Here is a 20,928-nt window from a genome sequence, read left to right as displayed (position 1 = left end):
AATTTGCACATCATCTTGGAATCATTTTGGCAGTAACGGGTTTGAAATCAGGGTCTCGTCTGTAACTATACCATCCTGAATGCAACCGATCTCGGCTGAAATCAAGGTCTTATGTTTCCTAGGCAGACACTAACACTTGAGCCACTCCATCAGCTGTTGGGTTTTTTGTTTTGGTTTGGTTTTTTTTTTTTTGTTTTTGAAATAGGGTCTTGCTTTATTCCTGGGCCAGCATGGACTTCAGTCCTCCCATTTGTGCTTCCCCATATAGCTGAGATGACAGGCGCATGCCACCAAGCCCAGCCATTGATAAAGATGGGGTCTTGTGAACATTTTGCCTGGACTGGCCTTGAACTGTAGTCCTCCCAAGTAACTGAATTACAGGCTTGAGCCACAGTGCCTGGTTGTTCATTTTTTAATTTTTTACAATTATATCTGTTCCTAGGATCTCTGATTATTGTATATTCATAGTAATGCTTCAAATTTTTAACCTAAAGTATTTTGACTGTTTATAACATTTTGCAAGTGGTTATTATTTCAAAAGATCTGATTTGTGCATATAAATCAGTGTTGAGAATTTAATCATGCTTACTTACAACTCTTATTTGCAGTAAAACTCATTATCTCCTGGGATGCAATTTCAAAACTTGAAAAGACTTCAAATGTCATACTGACAGAGAGTATTCATGTATGTTCCCAAGGGGAGGATCACTACTTTTCAATGTTTTTGCACATTAACGAAACATACCTTCTTATGGAACAACTCGCAAACTATGCTATAAAGAGACTTTTTGATAAGGAAACATTTGATAATGACCCAATCCTTAATGATCCTCTACAAATTACCAAAAGGTATTCAAAAACTTAATATTTACTTCTTAAAGTGTTGTTGTAATGTAAGAACAAAGCATTAATTAGCACTAAAAGTTAACTATTCTCTGTTATATGATAGCTTTTCTTTGGAGTTGATCATAGACATGTGTTTTTTGTTTGTTTTTTATCTATTTTTTATTATATTGTACTGGGGGTACATTGTGACATTTACAAAAGTTCTTACAATATATCATAGTTGAATTCACATCCTCCATCATTCTCTTTCATCTGCCCCATTACTGGAATGGTTTCAACAGGTCTCATTTTTCCATTTTCATACATGAGTACATAATATTTCCACTACATTCACCCTCCTACATCCTTCCCTTATACCCTTGCCCCAGACAGCCCCCAGACAGGACCTTTTCTACCTTCCTGTCCTCCGTTTTTTAAAAAGACATTTTTATTTGTTTAAGATATACAGGGAGTTTCATAGATGTGTGTTTTGTAAGTTTATCACAAATTGTTTCCTTTCTCCATGAAATTTAATCCTAATAAATAATAGAAGTTAGATTGGAAAATTATTTTTTGAGATTTAAATATGATTTGCCCTGGAGTGTCTTTAGAAATGTCAAGATTGTGTGTGTGTATGTTTAGTCTAATTTAACTTTATGAGTAGTCTAGGTAATTTCATGTATGGGGTTGTTAAACATAGTTTGTTTAAAAAAATAATTTGCAAAGCATATTTTTTAAATAAAGAGACAAGTTAATGGAGCTAAGGAGCATGGGCTTTAGTATGAGAATATAGAAATCCTTAGGCAAGTCATAATCTCTCAGGACCTCAGTTTTCTCATCTGTCATTTCTACCTCAGCAGGCACTTAGAAGGAATGAGTAAAACAGGTGAAAACACTTTGTAAAATGTAAAACACTACGTAAGTACTAATCATTGTTAGTGCTTACATCAGAAGTATCTGACTAGCCAGATGTAATGGTACACAGCTGCAATCCCAGCACTCAAGAGACCAAGGCAGGAGGAGCCCAAGTTCAAGGCCAGCCCGGAATACATAGTCTCATAGGTTCACCCTTTCTCAGAAAAAAAAAAAAAGTATCTGTCTGATAGCTGTTTGCCATTGTATTCAGTTTTGCTGAAACTGACCAGCCCTTTCATCCTGCTCAACACCCAATTGACTGAAAATTACTTGCCAAAGGAGAGGAGGAAATAAGGGGATTCAGAAATAGTAGAAGCAGCTTTTGGCAAGGAAGATGAGGATCTAGAATGTATGGGAAAACGTAAGAGGAACGTAAGCCAGAGTCCTAGGAATAGACCAGAACAGATGACCTGGAGAGTTATGTGATTATTGTATGGCCCTAATTGGGTACAGTTGTTTCTCTTGCCTAATTCTAAACCATTCCTAAAATCCAGATGCATAAGGATTCTTTGTAAGCCTGCCTGCCTTTCTGGAAATTAAATTAATGAAGTGAATTTTTTACACTTTATTATTAAAATTAGATCTCAGTGTATGTGATTTAGAAATATAACTGTAGGATTTAAGAGTTCAGTTCATGTTATGTTAGAGTTGGATATTGATTGACATCCATAAGCAATCTTTTTAGCCATTTTATTTCCCTTCAAGTATATTCTAAAAGGTCATCTATGAATGAGTTACTTATTAACCAAATCTATTTTAAGTGAGATATAGTAAAAAATCCATTTTGTCTGTGTATTTCTAAGAGAACCTATTGAAAATCATGTATGTCTAAATCCTTTTTTGTAGTAAGTTAAAAAGAACAAATAACTTGTTGGGACATACTCCAAAGCACTTTTTTTCTAAAATGCAATGCCTTTATTGTTTTTGCTTATTGTTTTTATGAATATGTATTACTTATGTAATTTAAGCAATACAGAACTATCATAGCCTTAGTTTAATGTGTATTCATCCAGGTTTTTAAATACATGAATTAAAAATACTTGCAAAGCAACTGAATGGCACTGAATATAAATAGTTTTCCTCTCACAATAATATGTAATAGACATCTTTCCATTCACATAAACGGACCAGGATCATCATTTTAAATAATAGTGAAATAACCCACCAAATTTTAACTTAAGTGAGGTAAAAATTAACATGGATTTCTGGTCATATTTATCAGGATTATTTTGAAAGACATGATAATGTACCACATACCCAAATAGTATAAGCAGGAAGGATGAATTTAGTTTTAACTTGGTTGGATTTGAGTTAGAAGTTGCATAATTTACTTACTATGCCAGATGGCATTGCTGCTTAGTACAATGTTTAGTGCCCCTAGAAAAATTGTGCTATTTAAAGCAACTGCTTTTTATTTATGTGTCAGTTAACAAGTCTTGTCTGTTTATTGAATCCTATCCTATGCCCAATATCGTGCAAATAGTGTTCTTTTAGCATGTCTCTACTTTGGATGTTATTAAACATTCATTTAATTTTTTGCTTAACTCAATTTTAATATTATTTTTTAGTAGACTGTTCTTTCTAAACTTTGATGCCATACATTGTCATTATTTTATTTTGTTTGAACTGGGTAACTCTCTTGATCTTCCTGATAACCAAATATGTAAATTCTTGTCTTCCAAGAGTGGTTTTAGCCATAGTCACATATTATGATTATATAATCATAGTCTTCCAGCAAATCACCCCTTAACAGATGGTTTAAAGACCTACAGCATCTCTGCCTTTTGGGAATTTTAATCTAATAAAATGAAACTGAAAAAACAACAGACAAATTGAGTTTGTTGGGAATCTGTATGAGGTTTTTTCCATATCAGAATTCATTGAAGAATATAACATTTAGTATTTAATCTGTTGGCTTTACAGTGTATTTAGATTCATTGATGTAGGCAAGTGTGCACTTTAGAATTCATCATTTGAGCCCCACTCCTTTTTTTTTTTTTCTTTCCTGCAGAGGTTTGGAAAATCGAGCCCACAGTGAGCAATTTAATGCCTTTTTTAGGCTGCCCAAAGAAGAAACTTTGAAAGAAGTACATGAATGTTTCTTATGGGTACCATTCAGCCACTTCAATACTCATGGGAAAATGTGCATTTCAGAAAACTATATCTGCTTTGCTAGCCAGGATGGCAATCTATGTAGTGTTATCATTCCATTACGAGAGGTAATGTAAGTTTGGTCACATATCAGTTTTTAGTTTGTCCTTTAATTCTATAAAGTAGTAAAAGATTAATATGAAGTATCCTTTCAGTATTTAAAATAATAGTTTTCAAGTTCAGAATTATTCTCCAGGATAATAATAATGACTTTTGAGATATTTAGTAAAAGCTTTCAGTCCTTACTGAAAGTAAAAATTGAAAAAAAATTAAAAACCAGGTAAAGGTTTAGGATGATACAAAATTGGCTTTATCATTCAGACATTTAAGGCATGACTACCAAAATTTATAGAATATCACATTTGATATTCTTGGTCAGAAAGAATAAAATTGATAGCTCTTGTATAAGTTAGAAATAAAGTAGTCACTGAATACTTTGCATTTGAATTGTCAATTTTAAAGGCCACATATTAAATTTTTCCTTCAAAAGTGAAATAACATGCACTGTGGTTGCTTGTATCATAGGTACTAGTGTCCAAAGTCTGTTTTTTAATAAGTCATACCACAGACAGAAACTTTTAGCCACAAAAGAATTAGCCAATCACATTGTCCCTGAAAATGTCACCAGTAAAGAAAAATGTGATTCACTTGTATATCTTTCCAACCCCCAGGTCTTAGCTGTAGATAAGACAGATGATTCCAGCAAATCTGTCATTATTAGCATCAAAGGAAAAGCAGCATTTCGCTTCAGTGAAGTTAAAGACTTTGAGCAACTAGTGGCAAAGCTCAAGCTCAAGTGTGGGGCAGTTAACACTCAGTGTGATATCAGCACAGAGGTAATTATATAGCAATTAAATCATTTTGAAAAAAGCTTTATGTTTAAATGGTCTATTCTTACAAAAAGGCATTCATAGTACCTTTCCTATTCATAATTATGTTTGTTTTTTAAAAGATTGAATCTAAAGAAATTATATTTTCTAAATCAGCAAAGTGAGAATTAAGGACTGTTGTTTTTGGATAAAAGTGAGAATTAGAATTAGGACTTTATCCTTTTTAGAAAGTCATACTTGAAATGTTATAATGTGATCTTTCTAATATATTAGCTGTTTTCATATAAACAGACCATGTACATTCACCTAACTTGGCTTTTAATGACTTCAGCTGTATTTGAGAATTCAACAAGGCATTGAAAATGACTTTCTTTTTGCTGCAGAAAGATAGCAATTTTAAATCAAACTGAGTGTCTTATTTAACATCTAGTCAGTCAGCCTTATTTGCATAATCTGGCCCCAAGCACACTAATAGCATATATCCATTTACTAGCAAAATACTAGTAAATATTCTTGGCAAGGAGTGGTTAAGAGCCTGATTCTGGGGCTGGCAGAGTGGTTCATGTGGTGAGACACCTACCTAGCAAGCACAAGGACCTGAATTCAAAATCCCAGTGTATCTTTCATAGAAATGTATACAGATTGAATTCAAATGAATTTTCTAGTTCAGTGTCCAGGAACTCCATGTTTTGATAAAGTGATAAAACTTGCCAAATTATAACTATATTTTACTGAAAGACTCAAAGAAAAATCAACATTGGCTCTGCTGGTTATTTTATTTGGATTGAAGTATAGAGCCTTTTACCTCTCTCCAGAGTAAAGACTAAAAGTAATATGTTAATTCAGTTGTAACACTTTCCCTTTAATAAATCACAATGGAAGTATGTAATGTATGTAGTGTATACGTGTAATACATATAATACAATGTAATATATGTGACATACACATAGAATAGTACCTCCAAGAGTTTTTCTTAGTGGGTCACAGGTGGCTCACACCTGTAATCCTAGCTACTCAGGAGACAGATCAGGAGGATCACATTTCGAAGCCAGCTGGGACAAATAGTTCTCAAGACCCTATCTTGGAAAAAAACATCACAAAAAAGGGCTGGTGGAGAGGCTCAAGGTGAAGGAACCTGAGTTCAAACTCAGTACTGAAAAAAAAAAAGGTTTTCTTGCCCCAACTTTATCATTCTTTTTTAGTATGTATTCAGAATTTTCCTCAGTTTGATGTAAGAACACAAGTTAAAATCTGATCAGTCTTGGTAATTTCTTTCCCAGTGTTCCCATATTCTTACTTATATCAAATTTGTCCTTGTCCTATTCCATTTATGATTCAATTTGTGTGTTAGACCCAATATTCTGCTTATCTTTCCTTTTCTTTTGATTTATCTGCTTCTACAATATCTAGAGAACTGTAATTTTCCATGAAAACCATCATGTGCCTCTAGTAGCTGAGTATGCCCAGTTATAAAGAATGGATTTTGTTTCAAAATGAGTTTACCATCTCCCCAGATATGTCAGAATTCTAAGGTTTTGTAGTTTTTCCTACTCATTTTAGAGGTTTTAATAAAGATGAATGAAATACTAGTCATAATACTGGTTTGCTTGGAAATCTATTTTTTTACATTTTATTTTATTGTGCTGGGTAGGGGTACATTGTGGCCTTTGCAAATGTTCTTACAATATATCAAATATATCATATTTGAATTCAACCCCTCCATCATTCTCCTTTATGTCCCCCCTCCCCCTATTCCTGGAATAATTTAACAGGTATCATTTTTTCTATTTACATACATGTGGGGCTGGAGGAGTGGCTCAGAGATAAGAGTACCTGCCTATTTAGATACATGTGTACACTGTATTTGCACTATATTCACCCTCCCATGCCCTTTCCCCACCTCCCCCCTCCCCTGCCAGGCAGGACCTGTTTTGCCTTCCTGTTCTCCAGTTTTGCAAAAGAAAGCAAATGACATTTTTGCTTGTTTAAGATAGCTACACAGGGAGTTTCCTTGTAGCACTTCCATGTATATATGTATTATAGCCCAACTTGATTCATTTCCTCTATTTTTCTTCTTTGTACTTTAGTCCCTTTCTTATGGTTGTTTCAACCTGTTTAAAAATTCTGTATACATTTTTGTATAGAGAGTACATCAACCATAGTCACCTTTCCTTTTTTTACACTCCCATCTCTTGGGTAACCTCCTCTTAGCATGTCCTGTTTTTCATAATATTGCTACGTTTGTATGAAGTCTATATTCCATATATGAGAGAAAACATGGCTTTTGGCCTTCTGAACCTGTCTAACTTCACTTATGATGACGTTTTCCAATTCCATTTACCTGCAAATGACAAAATTTTATTCTTCTTTGTGGCTGAATAGAATTCCATTGTATATAAACACCACATTTTCTTAATCCAGTTGACAGTACTGGGGCATCTTGGCTGTTTCCATAGCTTAGCTATTGTGAATAATGCTGCAATAAAAATGGGTGTGCAAATGCCTCTGTTGTAACCTGATTTACATTCCTTTGGGTATATCTCTCAGAGTGGAATTGCTGTATCATATGGCAATTCTATTTTTAGTTTTTTAAAGAACTTCCATACTGTTTTCCATAGTGGTTATACTTATTTACGTTCCTACCCGCAGTGTATGAAGGTTCCTTCTTCTCTACATCCTCACCAACATTTATTGTTGTTTGTGTTCTTGATGATAGCCATTCTAACAAGAGTGAGGTGGAATCTTAGTGTGGTTTTGATTTGCATTTCATTTATGGCCAGGGATGTTGATCCTTTCTTCATGTGTGTTTCAGCCATTTGGACTTCTTCCTTTGAGAAAGCTCTGTTCAGTTCTTTTGCCCAGGAAATGCATTTTTAATTGTCATATTTTCCCTGAAGATTATTATCTTAGCAATGGTGAAGAATATTGGCCCATTTAGTATTATTTATATTTATATATGTATATATGTGTGTGTGTGTGTATATATATATATATATATATATATATATATATATATATAAAGAGAGAGTGCTTTATTGATAATGTATTTTTAAAAGCTAGTGAAGAGAAAGCTTTTTAAAATAAGACTCAGGGGCTCTGGATGTTCCACAGTGGTAGACTACTTGCCTATCCTGCACAAGACCCTGCATTCAAGAGCTAGTTCCTTTTGAGTTCTAAATAACATAATTTGTGGCCTACATTCTTTTATAGCTGTACCCTGCTTACTGAAACAATGAGAAAAGTACAAGACTTTTAATCTTAATCTCAGAGTCTATATCAACAAATCTAAATGTGAATACAGGAAGGACTTTAGGAAAATTTTCCTGTGAGTACATCAAACATGTGAGACAAAAAATAAATGCATAAGTACCAGTTCTGCCCAAGTTTTAAATGGCCATCAATTAAAATGTTGCACAGTTTAAAAAGTTATGCTAAAACCTGGGTATATAAATAGGTTTTGTAAAATTATGATTGACTGCTTAGAAAACACATTAATCTTTTACTTTCATTGAGACATATAATCAAGAAATATTACTAGATCATTTTTCAAAACTACTAAATGAAGAGAAAACAGGCCCTTTTAGCTTAGTTTTGTGTAAAGTGGCCGAAGAATCCAAAGTACTTTAAAGATCCTTACTTACCTAGGCACAGTAGCTCATGCCTGTAATCGTAGCTACTCAGGAGATAGAGACTTGGAGAATCCTGGATTGAGGACAGCCTGAACAAAAAGTTAGCAAGACCTCCATCTCAACCAATTTAAGCTGGGCTTGTTGGTGCACCATCCCAGCTATGTGGGAAGCGTAAATAGGAGGATCACAAACCAAGCAGACCCTGGGCATAAATGAGAGAAACCCCATTCAAAAAATAACTAAAGCAAATAGGTTTGGAGGTGTGGCCCAAGTGGTAGAGTGCAAGCATAGGCCCTGAGTACAAACCTCAATACCACCAAAAAAGATTCTTACTTGATGCTTTTAAACTGCATCATAGGAATTATGCAATGTTAAGAAAGGCAGAAATTGAGCTTATACCCTAAACTGTTTAAATAGATAAATATTTTCTACAGATATCAAAGCATATATAAGTCTATTTCATTTGTTCTTATAACCAGCATTATCTTTATCTTACTTTCTATGTTTTTTAATTAGAAATGAGTTCCAGTAATGCTCATTCTACTTGATAGAATTAAGTGTTGCCTGACTCTAGAATTGCAGATAAAAGCCAACAAAGATTTTAAGCTAAAAAAAAGTCATGAGTTTCTTATGCTACATAATGCAAATAGGAGTAGTAGCTTAACCCATATAACTGGTTTTTGTTTGCCTAAATAAAAATATGGGTAATGTAGTTCCTGTGATAGTAATGTAAATTAGATAGCTATTTTAGCTGTAAGGGAGTAGATTTATTTCTAAGTTAGGAAACTAGAATCTTTTTAGAAAATCAGCACCTTATTTTAAATTATGGACTATGAACAGGAATGTATTTATGACGCGCTTCTAATATTTGAGAGGAGTGTTTCTTTGTATTTTGTGTCTTAATTTTTTATTTTACAGGTCAACTCTAGCTCCTAATACATGGTGATGTATTATGCTAACTTTGTGAGATACTCTAAATGTTATTTTGTAGACAGGTTACACATAAAGAAATATCAATCTTTGCTTTGTCTTTCCTTCACTGTCAGAGCTCTGTGCTACTTCTAAAGTCAATGTCAGTTACCAAAAAACAAACAGGTTTAAGAATACTTGCCATATAAGCAATCTTTTTTGCTTTCTAGATTTGAATGGATTTTTCTCAGACATTTGATGTCTAATGAGTGCCACGTTTTTTCCAGTCATAATCATGAGCACCCAAAGAAATGGCTATATGGAATTGGTATGGCTATGAGGTGACAGAGACAGAGACAGAGCAAAAAAAAAGAAAGTTCAAACATACTCTTTTAAATAATTAAAATATTAACGTATTTTAGGCCACCTTTTTTTTTAGCTTTTCTGTATCTTTTTTTTATTGTTGTACTGGGGGCTACATTGTGACATTTACACAAGTTCTTACACTGTATCATAGTTGAATTCACCACCTTTGCAGGTAAATGTGTTAATATGATTTTATGAATACTTAAGTGGTAATCATGGATAACACTAGCATACCTATCATCATTCTTATAAATTTATGCTTAGGGTTTCATTATTTAAGAGGTTTTTTTTTCTCCCCTTTGAATATTTTTTCCTATCGTTTGGATATACAGCAAACCTTTTTTTTTTATTATATGCATCTTTGATCAAGCATGGTCAACAAAATAAAAAATAAGAAATTTCATAAACAAATTTTTAATTCCCTCACATGCTTTAGACAGCTTAGTTGATGAAAAGAAGCTTTTAGTTCCATGTTGTTGTCAGTTCTGTTTAAATCATTATATGATCTGCTGAGTGTTTCCCTGCCCTTAATTTTGTGAAAACATGCTCCCCCAAAAGCAAATGCTGCCCAAAAGGCAAGGTAAAAGATAATGTGTTTTATTTAAGTGAGAAAGTGAACATTTTAGGTTTGTTGAAAGATGGCATGTCTTAGCAGAAGTTGGATGGCATTATGGGAAAAACAGCATCTGTAGTACAGTACTGAACTCCACGCATCCTGAGCATTTGCGATTTTTCCTCAATGGAGGACTCCTTGGTCTCGTGGATACCAAGGGTTTACTGTACTACTGATAGATAAATTGATGCTTCAGTCATAAAAAATATACCTTGCTTGAGATCCATACTACAACCATCAGTTTTTCAATCTGTAGTTTCAAAACCATAATTCCTCATTGAAACAGTTAAATTTAATGTATTAAAATATTTAATGAATTAAAGTTCTCAATTTGTCAAAATAAGCTTTAAAAAAACAAGTGAATTATTGCAATTTAGGCTTTATATTCATCACTAGTTTTTCTTTATCAGCTTCTTCTGCCTTATCCTTGTGTTCATTTAAACATTGATTTGAATATTGCTTAACTTTCCCTGACTCCTATTTAATGTCCAACCCTCCTAGGATCTTTTGCTAACTTCTTGAGTTTCAAGCTAAAATACCAGTGGACAGTTACTTTTCCTCCACCTCACTTACACTCTATTCATCTTGCTTAAGCTACTAAAATGCAAGGGGTGAGGTGAGCCTTTTTAAAAAGCACTTCTAGTAGTAACTCGAGACTTTTGGTATAGTTTATTCACAGAAGCAAAGTAACCGATTTGTTTTCAGTGTAAAAGTGTGGAGATCATAAAATTCATCTGGAAATGCAAAGGACTCAGACTAGCCAAAACAGTATTGCAAGTGGACTCATGCTTCCCAATTTTATACTGTACAAGGCGGTATGATAATCGCATAAGGGTAGACATAGATTAGTGTAGTAGAATCAGGAGTCTAGAATTAAACATTTATGGTCAGTTGATTTTCAACAAGAATGACAAGTCGTTTCAATGAAGAAAGTATAGTCTTTATATCAAATGGTGCTGGAACACTGGATGTCTACATACAAAAAATGAAGTTGAATACTTTCTTAAATCATTAACATTTTTATTCAAAATAAATCAAAGACATAATTGTAAGAACTGAAACATTAAACATCTTACAATAAACCCAGGAGTAAATCTTTATGCCTTTGAATTAGGCACCTGTTTCTTTGATGAGACACAAAAGCACATGACAAAAAGAAAAACAGGTAAATTGGACTACAGATGGGTAGAGGATTTCTTTTTGGAATGATGATAATGTACAAAACTTAGTGATGATGGTCTCACAACTCTGAATATATTAAAGCCATTGGCTTTATGCTGTAAATGAATGAATCTTATTATATATAATTTATGTTTAAAGATGTTGAGAAATAAACTTTAAAAGAGCTTTGGAGAATCTTTGTCAATATATTTAGCTTAAGCAAGAGAGAAATACCTTTGATAAACATGAAGTTTTCCCTCAGAGTGAATAAAGGTTCCTCAAAGCTTTTCTTAGAAAAGAGCCTCAAATTAATGCTCAGGAACCCTACTGTAGTTAGTTGGACCAAAAAAAATGCAAAAACAATAGAGAAGCTGTCATAACTTGTTTTCTTTCATCTTAAAAGATTTAAATTCAGCCACGTGTGATAGTAGTTCATGCCTGTAATCCCAACCCTCCAGAGGCTGAGGCTGGAAGAGCACAACTTTCAGGCCAGCCTGAGCTACATAGCAAGATCCTATCTCAAAAAATAAAATAAACAAACCAAAATTTAAATTCCACTAGCAATTTTAAGTGTCACTTATGTATAGACAGTATGCTAGTTGCTTTCACATGGTTAAGTGATTATCCTGTGTTATAGATGTTATGGTCATTTAATTTATGAGGAAACCAAAGTTCAAAGAAGGTAACTTATCCAGAATTGCATAGCTGGAACATGACAAAGATTGATTGGTTAGATTTCAGTAGATTCAATTACAACAACACAATAATGCTACCTCCTTAAAATCTCAAATTTGTTCAGTAGTGCATTTGATAAACTCTTCAATTATTTAAAAGATAAATAATCTTCATTCAGTGAAAATTATATTGCTTTAAGTATCAATACACTCTTTACCAGATAGCTTTTTCTGTCTTACATTCTGGCAACAATTATAACTGACAATGTGGGGAAAGAAGAAAGGTCATCAGAATGAGAATCAAGGGTCAAGTTCTAGACGCCTAGCTGTCATTAAATGTCCCAGAATTTAGACAAATTGCTTAATCTCTCAGTGCAAAATTTGCTTCATCTGTAAAATGAAAAGTAGAATGAAATGTACTTTGATATTGTATTCCTTGAAATATACTCTTGACATTCTTTTTTTTTCCTTTATTGTAGTGCTGGGTAGGGGTACACTGTGACATTTACAAAGGTTCTTATAATGTATCAAATATATTGTACTTGAATTCACCTCCTCCACCTCTCTCCTTTATTCCTCCTCCCCATTCCTGGAATAGTTGCAACAGGTATCATTTTTCATTTACATACATGTGTACACATTTTTTGCACTGTATTCATGCTCCTATCTCATTTCCCCACCACCTCCCCCTCCCAATCTCCTCCCCCCAAGCAGGAACTGATCCACCCTCCTGTTCTCTGATTTTGTAGAAGATAAAAAAGAAAAACATGACATTTTTGCTTGTTTGAGATAAAGGTAGCTGCACAGGGAGTTTCCTTGTGATATATATATAGTATTATAACCCCAATTAGTTTATCTCCTCTAATTTTCTTCATTCTACATTAGTCCCTTTCTTATGGTGTTTTCATCTGGTTTCAGATTTCTATATTCATTCTTGTATAGAGAGTATATCGACTATATTCAAGTTCTTAGTTTCCTTCTTTTATCCTACCCCTCCCATACATGACCTTCCCTTAGTGTGACCAGTGTTTCATAATATTGCTGCATTTATATTAGGTCTATATTCCACATATGACAGAGAACATGTAGCTTTTAGCCTTGTGAGCCTGGCTAACTTCACTTAAAATGATGTTCTTCAGTTCCATCCATCTACCTGCAAATGAAAATTTCATTCTTTTCTGTGGCTGAGTAAAATTCCATTGTACATAAATACCCATTTTCTTAACCCATTGGTCAGTAGTGGGGCATCTTGATTGTTTTCATAGCTTGGCTATTGTGAATAGTGCTACAGTAAACATGGGTATGCACATGCCTTTGTTGTAACCTGACTCACATTCCTTCAGGTATATCCCTAGGAGAGGTATTGCTGGATTGTATGGCAGATGTATTTTTAGTTTTTTGAGGAGCCTCCATACTGTTTTCCATAGTGGTTGTACTAGCTTACATTCCGACCAGCACTGTATGAGGGTTCCTTTTTCCCCACATCCTCACCAACATTTGTTGTTTGTCGTCTTCTAACAGGAGTGAGATGGAATCTTAACATGGTTTTGATTTGCATTTCCTTTATGGTGAGGAATGGTGAGCATTTTTTCATGTGATTTTAGCCACTTGGATTTCTTCCTTTGAAAAGGCTCTCTTCGGTCCATTTGTCCATTCTTCATTGGGTCATTGATTTGGGGAGAGTTTAGTTTTTTGAGCCCCCTGTATATTCTGGTTATCAGTCCCTTGTCTGATGTATAGCTAGCAAAGATTTTCTCCCATTCTGTGAATAGTCTCATCAATTTAGAAACTTTGTTTTGTTGTGCAGAAGCTGTGTAATTTCATGTAGTCCCATTTCTCAATCCTTTCTCTTAGTTGCTGAGCCAATTGAATTCTACTGAGGAAGTCATTGCCTATGCCTATTGCTTCCAGTGAATTCCCTGCTCTTTCTTATACTAGCTTCAACATTTCAGATGTTATATTAAGGTCCTTAATCCACTTTGAGTTGACACTTGTACAGGTGAAAAACATATATCTAGTTTCAGTTTTCTGCAGGTAGATATCGTTTTCCCAGCAACATTTGCTGAAGAGGCTGTCTTTTCTCCATCGTATGTTTTTGCCACCTTTGTCAAAAATTAGGTGGGTGTAGCTGTGTGGATTCATATCTGGATCTTCTATTCTGTTCCACCAGTCTTCATATCTGTTTTTGTGCCAGTACCATGCTGCTTTTATTGGTATTGCTCTGTAGTATAGTTTGAAGTCAGGTATTGTGATACCTCCAGTATTACTCTTTTTGCTCAGTATTGCCTTGGCTAATCACATTCCTTTTTGCTTGAAAATGAATTTTAGGGTTGATTTTTCAATCTATATGATGAATATCATTAGGATTTTCATGTGAGTTACATTGAACATGTAGATTGCTTTTGGTAGTGTAACCATTTTTGCTATGTTGATTCTGCCAATCCACGAGCATGGTATCTTTCTATTTTCTGTAGTCTTCTTCAGTTTCTTTCCCCAGTGGCTTGTAGTTTTCCTTGTAGAGCTCACTCAATCCTTTGTTAAGTCTATTCCTAGGTATTTGGGGTTTTTTGAGGCTATTGTAAATGGAATGTTTTCCTTTATTGTTTCTCAATCTGTTCGTCGGTGGTGTATAAAAGGCTACTGATTTTTGTAAGTTGATTTTGTATCCTGCTACTTTGCTGAAACTGTTCATGGTGTCTAGGAGGTTTTTGGTGGAATTTTTTAGGTCTTTTAGGTATAAGATCGTGTCATCTGCGAACAAGAATAGTTTGACTTCTTCCTTACCTATTCATGTTCCTTTTCTTCTTCCTCTTCTTGTTTTATTGCTCTGTCTAGGAATTCCAAGAGTTTGTTGGATAGGAGTGGAGAAATTGAGCACCCTTGTCTCATTTCCTGACTTTAGAGGAAATGGTTTCAATTTTTCCTCATTCAGTATGATGTGGGCTATAGGTTTATCATATGTAGCCTTTATTGTGTTGAGGTGCGTTCCTTCTATTTCTAGTTTCATCAGATTTTTTTTATGAAATGGTATTGAATTTTATTGAAGGCTTTTTCTGCATCCATCAAAATAATCAAGTGGTTTTTGTCTTTGCTTCTGTAGTATGCTGTATTTCATTTAATGATTTGCATATGTTGAACCATCCCTGCTTCCCTGGGATGAAATCGACTTGATCATATTGTATGATCTTTTTGATATGGTGTTGAATTCTGTTTGCCATTATTTTATTGAATATTTTTTGCATCTGTGTTCATTAAAGAGATTGGCCTATAATTCTCTTTTTTTGTCGTGTCCTTGTCTGGTTTGGGGATGAGTATAATACTGGCTTCACAGAATGATTTTGGCAGTGTTTCTTCCTTTTCTATTTCGTACAAAAGTATAAGTATTAGTTCTTCTTTAAAGGTCTGGTAGAATTCAGCAGAGAATCCATCAGGTCCTAGACTTTTTTGGGGGAGACTATTTATTGCTGCTTCAATTTGATTGCATATTATAGATCTATTTACATGATTGATATCTTCCTGGTTCAGTTTTGGTTGGTCATACGTATCTAGAAATTTGTCCGTTTCTTCTATATTTTCCAATTTATTAGAATATAGGTTTTCAAAGTAATCCCTGATGATTCCCTGGGTTTCTTTGGTGTTTGTTTTCATCTCCCCCTTTTTGTTTCTGATTTTATTAATTTGGATCTTTTCCCTCCTGATTTTAGTCAGATTTGCCAGGGTTTTGTCAATCTTGTTTATTTTTTCGTTCTTTGTATGGTTTTTTGGATCTTTATTTTGTTGATTTCAGCCCTTATTTTCATTATTTCTCTCCTGTTTGTTTTACATTTAGCTTGTTCTTGTTTTCTAGGAGTTTGAGATGCAGCATTAAGTCATTTATTTGCAGTATTTCTGTGTTTTTGGTATATGAACTCATGGTTATAAACTTTCCTCTTACAACTGCCTTTTGCCATGTCCCATAGGTTCTGAAAGGTTGTGCTTTCATTTTCATTAAATTCCAGGAACTTTTTGATTTCCTCCCTATTTCTTTGATGACTCACTAATCATCCAGCCTCCAGTTGTTTGAGTATTTTCTGCTGCTTTTTTTATTGTTGAATTCTAGTTTTATTATGTTGTGAGCAGACAGTATGCAGAGGATTATTTCAGTTTTCTTACATTTGTTGAGACTTGCTTTATGCCTTAAAATATGGTCTGTTTTGGAGAAAGTTCCATGAGCTGCTGAGATGAATGTATATTATGCTGTTGCAGGATGGCATACTCTATAGACATCTGTCAGTTCCATTAGATCTATTGTGTCATTCAATTCTAGAATTTCTTTGTTGATTTTTTTTGTCTGGATCTATGGTGACAGAGGAGTATTAAGGTCTTCCATCACCACTGTTTTGGGGTCTGTTTGTGTTCTTAAGTCCAATAGTATATGTTTATTGAAGTTGGGTACACCAACATTGGGCACATATACGTTAACAATTGTTATTTCCTCTTGATATATTGCTCCTTTTATTAGTATGAAGTGATCTTCTTTGTTTCTTCTGACTAACTTAGGTTTGAAGTCCACTTTATCTGATATAAGTATTGCTACTACTGCCTGTTTTGGGCGGCCATTAGTTTGGTAAATCTTCTTCCACCCTTATACCCTAAGGCAATGTTTGTTTCTGTTTAAAAGGTGGGTTTCTTATAAACATCAGTTTATCGGATATTCCTTTTAATCCAGTTTGCCAATCTGTGTCTTTTGATGGGGAAGTTAGTCCATTAACATTTAGTGTTAATATTGAAAAGTATGTGGTGATTCCTGCCATTTAGTTTTTATTAAGGATTTATGTGTGTGTAGTTAATTCTGTGCTACTCTCTGATTACTTGCCTGTTCTTCTCTTGAGCTTCAATATTTCCCATACTTTCATGGTTATGTTCGTTTTCATCTTGTATAGGATTCCTTTCAGAATTGTCTATAGTAGTGGTTTGGTGGTCATATATTGTTTTACTTTCTGTTTATCATGAAAGACTTTTATGCCTCCATCAGTTTTGAATTATAGCTTTCCTAGATAGAGTGTTTTAGGACTGAAATTGTTTTATTTCAGTGCTCAAAATACCTCTCTCCATGTCCTTCTTGCTTTTGAGGTTTCTGTTAAGAAATCTGCTATTATTTTGATATGTTTGCCTTTATATGTTATTTGATTTTTCTCTCTTACAGCCTTCAATATTCCTTCCTTGTTCTCTGTACTACTTGTTTTAACAATAATATGCCATGGAGAGATATTGTTTTGGTCATGTATGTTTGGTGTCCTGGAGGCTTCCTGTACCTGAATGGGTATCTCTTTCTTGAGATTTGGACATTTTTCTGCTATTATTTTATCAAATATATTACGTATACCTTTGTCTTGGACCTCTTCTTCTTGAATGCCCATGATCTGTAAGTTTGGTCTTTTGATGAGTCACAGAGTTCTTGTGTGTTTGTATCACAGCTCTTGAGTCTTCTGCCTAAGGTTTTTTCTGTTTTTTTCATTTTCATTTTCTATTTTGTCTTCGAGCCCTGTCTTCCACTTGTTCTAATCTGCTGGAGTAGCTTTCCACTGTAATTTTCATTTGATTTAAAGAAGTTTTTATTTTCAGAATTTGTTTGGTTTTTTTCCTGAGACTTTTCATATCTATGTTACACTCCTCTTTCATATCTTGTTCTGTCTTAATTCATATATCTCTTTGTTTATAATCCCTTTAATTTCATTTTGGAGTTTGTTGAAGTCCTCTGAGTTCATTTAGGGTTTTTTTTTTGTGTGTGTCTTCTCAAGTTTTTTATTTGTGTTGTCTTGATATTCTTTAAGTTGTTTTTGTATGTTCTCTTTAAGCTTCTTTTGAAGCTCCTCCATGATTTCCCCTATGAGCTCTTTTGAGTGCCTCTTTCAGCATCTCTTTATGGACCTCATGAGCTCATTGGACATACTTATCATTCTACTGGGGTCAGCAACTGGTTATTCATTTCCTTCATTTTCCATTAAATCCTCCATTGAATTATTAGTCTTTTGAGGGGTTGTATTCCCTTGCATCCTTCTTCTCCCCATGTTTCTATTTTGTGCCATGCTCCTATGTTATTAATTGGCTAGTTGGGGGTTTATATCACTTGTTGTCTTTCCCTTGACTTACTTACTGTGCTGTGACTGGCTTAGTCATTAGCTAGGTTGATGTGCTATTTCTGTTCCCTGACCTGGAGGTATAAATTAGCAATAGCAGATTCATAGATTCATGCTAGACCAGTTATTTACATAATATACAGGAAACCCCTTGGTGATATTGTCTATAAGCAGTGGGAATTGGGGGATAATAGCTATTTGGAGATAGATACTTAGGTAATTAAGAAGATGGCACTAGAGGGGGGGCAGAAAGGCAGAGATGGGGTGAGGGGGGGAAGGGGTGTGAGGTATGGGAGCTATAGGTTATTAGGGTCCTTATGTGTGTTAAGGTGTAGTTCAGTTATTGTGGGGGAGGGTGCTTATCTCAGGGACTGCAGAGGGATAGGATGGATGGAGGTAATGTGTAGGGTTGGTAAATAGATTATTCAATGAGTGGTACATATGGAGGAGGTAGTGGCAGTGGGGTAAAAGGTAGGGGGAGGCAAAGAGGGGAAGGTGGAGAAAGGAGAGAATGGAAGAAAAGGGCAGAAAAAATAGTTGGGCGAGAAGGGAAAGTGGGGCGAGAGAGGGCTAAGCAGATTGATATTTGGACAGAGAGGAAGAGGAGATAGGTAACAATGGATTGCAGCACAAGAAAAGAGAAAATGAAAAGAATAAGAATAAAGATAAGAAAATAGTAGTAATAAAATTAAAAATACTAAGTAAAAAGGGGGGGAAAATAGAAAATCAGTTCACTGAAAGCTCTAGAATTATTCCTTTGGCTTCAAATCCAGGTACTAGCACTTTTGACTGGGATTTTCTCAGTGTCCCTGTCCCTTCTCAAGGTTGGTATGCTGGGCTGTGTGGCAATGGATGTTGCCCCTCTTTGATGAACAGCTTGCCGGGTTTCTACTCAGGGTTTTTGAGCCCAGTGTTTCCTTGGTGTGATGGGCCATCTGTTGCAGGCAGGATCTCTGAAGTGTGTCCCCAGGAGCCTGGTTTGTGAGCAGTTACTGGTCCCTTCTGCCCACAAGGCAAGTTACAATTGAGCTCACTACCAGATTCTCCAAGGTGGTCAAATATGTTTCTGTTTTCTCCAGGTAGCAGCTGAGTTATTCCACAGCTGCTTTGGCTCTGACAGATCAGCCCCTCCCCCAACAAGGCACAGCTGAGGTATGCTCAGTGTCCCAACCTGCCCCTTCTCTGGGAGTTTGGCTTCTCATCCCACCCCCACTATCGGATGTCGGTTCCACATTTCACTCTGCTCCCACCAGGCAGAAGTGAATTTTGTTCTCAGTCTATGACCTTCATAGTGATGTCCTCCTACCAAATCATCTAGTAAAACCATGAAGAAGAACGAAATGTTATCATTCGCTGGTAAATGGATGGACTTGGAGAACATCATTCTGAGTGAGGTTAGCCTAGCCCAAAAGACCAAAAATCGTATGTTCTCCCTCATATGTGGACATTAGATCAAGGGCAAACACAACAATGGGATTAGACTATGAGCACATGATAAAAGCAAGAGCACACAAGGGAGGGGTGAGGATAGGTAAGACACCTAAAAAACTAGCTAGCATTTGTTGCCCTCAACGCAGAGAAACTAAAGCAGATACCTTAAAAGCAACTGAGGCCAATAGGAAAAGGGGAACAGGTACTAGAGAAAAGGTTAGATCAAAAAGAATTAACCTAGAAGGTAACACCCACGCACAGGAAATCAATGTGAGTCAATGCCCTGTATAGCTATCCTTATCTCAACCAGCAAAAACCCTTGTTCCTTCCTGTTATTGCTTATACTCTCTCTACAATAAAATTAGAAATAAGGGCAAAATAGTTTCTGCTGGGTATTGAGGGGGTGGGGGAGGGAGGGAGGGGGTGGAGTGGGTGGTAAGGGAGGGGGTGGGGGCAGGGGGGAGAAATGACCCAAGCCTTGTATGCACATATGATTAATAAAAGAAAAAAAAATTTTTAAAAAAGACTAATAAAGAATATTGTTAGTCATGAAAAAAAAAAGTTATCTTCTTTATGAAATGATTCCTGCTTGTTTATCCAGCCTTCTCTCTCTCTACTCCTCTATATACACGATAGGCTTTAGCCATTCTGCACTACATGTAGGTCCACAAATATTCTTTGTCTTTATGTGCATAGATGTTTTCGCGCAATGCTCTTCCCTTGATTAAAATGCTCTTTTTCCCTTGTCTCCATGGAAAATGCTTGCACATCCCTCAAGATCCATCTCTAGCATTATATTCTTTATGAAACCTGACAACATCCACCCACTTGTATCTAGTAAAGTCGATTACTTCCTCCTCTGTGATGTAACTGTAATTTGTACATATCTCTAGTGTAGCGCTTCTGACAGAGTAGTGTAGTCATTTATTACTATTCTCTCTTTCCTAAGAAACTATTAGCTCTTATTCATCTTTATACCTCTAGTGCAATATGTGGAACACAGTAAATACTCATTAGATGTTTAAATGTTAAATGAAAGATCATTTTCTACAGATGTGAAATGTTTCTGATATCTCTAACTTTTAAAAAATATCTTTATTAGAGCACATCTTACTTTGCATATGTTACCTGTTTTACATTTTTATTAACATATATTCCTTGTATATTTCCATATATGTTTACAGTGTACCTTGGTTAGAGTCATCCCCTCCATCATTCTCCCTCACCCCCCTCTCCTGTACTTAAAATAATTTCAAGTTTCATTGCTCTATTTTCACACAAGTATGTAAAATACATCGACCATGC

General features: G+C 35.0%; 1 protein-coding gene across 3 annotated transcripts in view; it reads left to right on the top strand.

Annotated features, from left to right (window-relative positions):
• Positions 1-20,928, top strand: part of Tbc1d8b (TBC1 domain family member 8B) — a 71,961-nt gene that overhangs the window by 18,886 nt on the left and 32,147 nt on the right. For all 3 annotated transcript variants that reach the window (XM_074064248.1, XM_020167186.2, XM_074064249.1), the window contains exons 5-7: positions 609-849; positions 3,752-3,959; positions 4,563-4,727. In XM_074064248.1, the coding sequence (XP_073920349.1) occupies positions 609-849; positions 3,752-3,959; positions 4,563-4,727 (614 nt within the window). The remainder of the gene's footprint in view (positions 1-608; positions 850-3,751; positions 3,960-4,562; positions 4,728-20,928) is intronic.

The sequence above is a fragment of the Castor canadensis genome, chromosome X (assembly GCF_047511655.1).
Source record: "Castor canadensis chromosome X, mCasCan1.hap1v2, whole genome shotgun sequence".
In the NCBI taxonomy this organism is placed as follows: Eukaryota; Metazoa; Chordata; class Mammalia; order Rodentia; family Castoridae; genus Castor; species Castor canadensis.
The sequence above is the reverse complement of the archived record's forward strand: the minus strand, read 5'-3'. Positions and strand labels throughout refer to the sequence as shown.